The following is a 4,655-nucleotide window of genomic DNA, read 5'->3' on the forward strand; positions in this document are numbered from 1 at the left end:
TCCAGTTGGTCCCAGTCTTTTGAGGTGGGGATTGCTGGGAGGTCACAATGTCGGATTGTTTGGGATGACAGTTCCGGGAGAGCAGGGCTGACTGAGGTCATGTGTCCAGTGTTCTGAGCAGCCCAGAACCGAAAGACTCCATCACCTGACCCGTCAGTGGTTTAATTGTTGGGCCTTTCTCTACGGGTCTACTGACCCTGTTTTTTAAACAAAAAGTCAGGACACATGATAAATGTCTGTGCTTATGGAGGTTAAAGCGTCAGAATATTTGAGACCAGGGTACCCTGGGGAAATCTGGGGTATAGGTTTGCCTTAGTGCCAAGGATCCTGAGAGACCCTATAAAATATTTCATTCTTAACAGTCCAGCCGACTCATTGTGAAATCAACATTGTTTGCAGTTTTTGGATGGGTAAGGAGTACAGTAGCTAAAAACAGGCATTTTTGAATGAGAATCCCAGCCCTACTACTTACCAGCTACAGAAATCTCTGTTCCTCTGTGTCCTCACCTGAGAGTGTGGACTGGTGCCCACTCCTTGTCTCATGGGTTCTCATGAAAATTAAAGAGGCCACACGTGCCTGGCATATAGTAAGGACTCAATAAATAATAACTGTTTGTTGTGTATAATGGGAGAATGATATTGTAAAAGTCAGATGTGAGGTGGGAAGCAGTATTGGTGGTTAACCTATCAAGGACAGGCTCACTGATGCTCCAGGGTAATTTTAGTGACATACAGGAGGTGGCTGGGTTTTCTGAAGCCATGTGGCTCCTGAAGAAGGGACAGGAGATTTTTTTTTTAAATGACAATTTTTTTAAACTTTCTTTTTTTTTATTCAAGTATAGTTGATTTACAGTGTTGTGCTGATTTCTTCTGTACAGCAAAGTGACTCAGTTATACATACATATACATTCTTTTTTTTACATTCTTTTCCATTATGGTTTATCCCAGGATATTGGATATAGTTCCCTGTGCTATCCAGTAGGACCTTGTTGTACATCCATTCTAAATGTAATAGTTTGCCTCTACTAACCCCAAACTCCCAGTCCATCCTTCCCTCCCTCCCCTCTGGCAACCACAAGTCTGTTCTCTAATGACAGATTTTCATTATGGGAAATTCTAGGCATATACTCAAGTAGAGAGACCAGTACACACATCACCCAGCTTCAAAAATTATCAACATTTTCACAAATCTTATTGCATGTATCTCCCTCCACTGCAGCTCCTCGCCTCCTGTGGTGAAGTGTCTTAAAGCAAACCCGAGGCATTATATCATTTCACCTGTAAGCCATATGTATCTCTGACAGATGACATTAAAAAATACTATCAAGACTCTCTGCTTCCACTGCAGGGGGCACGGGTTTGATCCCTGGTTGAGAAACTAAGATCCCACATGCTGCACAGAGCAGCCAAAAAAATAAAAATTAAAAAAATTAAAAAGAATAGGGCTTCCCTGGTGGCGCAGTGGTTGAGAATCTGCCTGCCAATGCAGGGGACACAGGTTCGAGCCCTGGTCTGGGAAGATCCCACATGCCACGGAGCAACTAGGCCCGTGAGCTACAACTACTGAGCCTGCGCAGTCTGGAGCCTGTGCTCCACAACAAGAGAGGCTGCGACAGTGAGAGGCCTGCGCACCACAATGAAGAGTGACCCCCACTCACCGCAACTAGAGAAAGCCCTCCCACAGAAACGAAGACCCAACACAGCCATAAATAAATAGATAGATAGATAGAGAGAGAGATAGGACTTCCCTGGCAGTCCAGTGGTTAAGACTCCATGCTTCCAATGCAGGGGGCATGGGTTCGTTCCCTGGTCGGGGAACTAAGATTCTGTATGCCCCATGGTGTGGCCAAAAAAATTTTTTTTAATAAATAAATTTTTAAAAAATTATAAATAAATAAATAAAAATAAAAAATAAGTTATCAGGCTTCCCTGGTGGTGCAGTGGTTGAGAGTCCTCTTGCTGATGCAGGGGACACGGGTTCGTGCCCCGGTCCGGGAAGATCCCACATGCTGCGGAGCGGCTGGGCCGGTGAGCCATGGCCGCTGAGCCTGCGCGTCCGGAGCCTGTGCTCCGCAACGGGAGAGGCCACAACAGAGGGAGGCCCGCGTACCACAAAAAAAAAAAAAAAAAAAGTTATCAATCTAGAAAATTAACAATCATTCTTTAAAATCACCTGACAGTACGGAGACCATATGTCATGGTTTGGGACAGACCAAATTTATGTTTGTTGCCAAACATAATTATTAATAGCACCCTGGAAGGGGGATTTAAAAAGTCCTGGTGGTGGATGTGTCTTCCGGCCCTTCTCTGCTTTGTGCCCCCTCTGCGCCTGTTGTCTCCCTTCTCATACACACTCATACATCCTTCTTCATTTTCTCATCCCCGACCCAGGTTTTTTTTCTCTAAAATATGTTCAGGAGACATCTGGGTAAATTCCCCTGCCTGGAAATATTATAGGTGTCTCCTTGGCTTGTTCTGAATTTGTCTAAAGTGTTTTCTAAAGACTTGTGGTTTTCTCCAGAGGCTACAGCAAAATATCTACCAATTTTCTGGTTTGCATTTTATAACTTAAAGGAAAGAGTGAGAATCCATTCCAAAACAGGATGATTTGATGACAATATATGAAATCCCAACTAAATAGAAAGTTGTCAAGGAAATTTGAAGCATTACATTTTCGTTCCATTTTTCCCCATCTAAAATCTATATCGTTGTAAAGAATCAGTACTCCACTGGGAACCAGGGTTCCGCCTCCAGTTAGCCACGTGATCATGGATGAATCTGTTACCCACTTTAAGCCTTCCCTAAACACCCTCCTCCCAGCATAGTCCACTCCATTTCTCTGCTTCCATTTATCTGCATATTGATTAGCAATTGCAACTACATTGTAATTTTGCAATTAGACTTTACTAAGAGTTCTTCAAAAAGACAAGGGGACCGCTCTCATTTCCCTTTGCATCTCCAGTGCCTAGAACAGTGTCTGGCGCATAGATGTTTGTTGAATGAATAAATTTTTGTTAAATGGATAGTTGAATGAAAAACAAATGAGCCCTACTTTTCACTTCTGTAACAATGAGACTAGGTTCTCCTTGCGGTTTCTTGGGTTTTGTGATTTCCTGAGGTTGCACAGCTACCTTCTGATGGAACGGGACATGCTGAGCTCAGAGAGCTGGCCATGGGACAGAGGGAGAGCCAGGCTCACTTACCTTCCCCCGCCCTGTTTCCTCTGTCCTCCTTTGGTCTCCTCCTCCTTTCCGCAGAGAACTCTTCCTCACACACTTACTTATCTTTTCCCCTCTCTGTGTGCTGGCCCTCAGGGCTCCCTGGAATCTCCAGAAGTTGCTTCCATCATGGCAGAACTCAAGGTGGAGACGCGGACCAGTGTGGACTGGCAGAAGCGCTGCCTGGCCCTGGAAAGCCAGCTTTTCCGGTTCCGCCTGCAGGCCAGCAAGATAAGGGAGCTGTTGGCCGACAAGGTGAGTCCTGGAGAGCAGGCAGCCTCTAATGTCCCTGCAGAGGTCACTGTCAGAGAGGGAGAGTTGGGGAAAGCCAACTTTCTTTTTCTTTTTTTTCTGAGCGGTTTGATTGATTGGTTGATAGATTGAAATATATTTGACATATAACATTGTGTAATTCAAGGCGTACATGTTAATTTGATCCATTTTTATATTTTAATATGATTGCCATTGTAGCAGTAATTAGCACGTCTATCATATTCCATAATTATCGTTTCTTTTTAGTGGTTGGAATAATTAAGTTCCAGTCTCTTAGCAAGTTTGATGATTATAGTACAATATTGTTGTCTGTATTCACTATACTGTGCATTAGATCTCCAGGGCTTATTTATTCTCTGTTGCAGGAAGGTGAACTTTTAATAAGGTGCTTTCCATTCTTGTAAAATGAAACCCAAGGTAGTTTGTTTTTTCAAAGACCAAATTCTAAGCTGTTGACTAATCTGTCATCTTGCATTCTTTCCTGCTCTGCTTCTCCATATGACACACCAAAGAAATGATACAGATCTTCATGGTCGTGCATCATCTCTTGAGTCACGTGTATCTACAGTGGAGGTTCTATTATTCCCCTAACATTTCTTCCTCAATGTGGGGAAGGAAGATATTTTAGGAGAGAAGAAAGGATATCCCCACCCTGCTGCTCACCCTCTATTAAGATGCTGAGCTGTGGAAGGCAGGCTGGTTTCTGGTGACAATGATACAGACTTTGGAGCCAGACCTGCCTGGCTCTGCCACTTCCTAGCTACGAGACAGTGGGCAAGTCCCTTCACTTCTCAGGCACGGACACAAATGTCTACCTTTCGGAATTATTTTGAGAATTGTATCAGATGACATATATAAAGGTTCTGGCATAGAATCAGTTTTAAATGGGAACAGTTATTATCTTTACAGTTTGGGTGGGCTGGGCTGGGAAACTGACCATTATTCATAATGTTTCCATGGGAAGATACATTCTTTTTTTTTTTTTTTTTTTTTAACATCTTTATTGGAGTATAACTGTTTTACAATAGTGTGTTAGTTTCTCCTTTACAACAAAGTGAATCAGTTATACATATACATATATTCCCATATCTCTTCCCTCTTGCGTCTCCCTCCCTCCCACCCTCCCTATCCCACCCCTCTCATGGTCACAAAGCACAGAGGTGA

At 43.3% G+C, this 4,655-nt stretch overlaps 1 protein-coding gene across 1 annotated transcript in view; it reads left to right on the top strand.

Annotated features, from left to right (window-relative positions):
* The first annotated feature begins 2,626 nt into the window (after positions 1-2,626).
* The window catches only part of PLEKHH1 (pleckstrin homology, MyTH4 and FERM domain containing H1), a 58,339-nt gene continuing 56,310 nt past the window's right edge, over positions 2,627-4,655 (top strand). The window contains exon 1 of the mRNA XM_024118417.3: positions 2,627-3,473. Within this exon, the coding sequence (XP_023974185.2) occupies positions 3,042-3,473 (432 nt within the window). The 5' untranslated portion in view covers positions 2,627-3,041. The remainder of the gene's footprint in view (positions 3,474-4,655) is intronic.

This window comes from Physeter macrocephalus, chromosome 11 (assembly GCF_002837175.3).
Source record: "Physeter macrocephalus isolate SW-GA chromosome 11, ASM283717v5, whole genome shotgun sequence".
Classification (NCBI taxonomy): Eukaryota; Metazoa; Chordata; class Mammalia; order Artiodactyla; family Physeteridae; genus Physeter; species Physeter macrocephalus.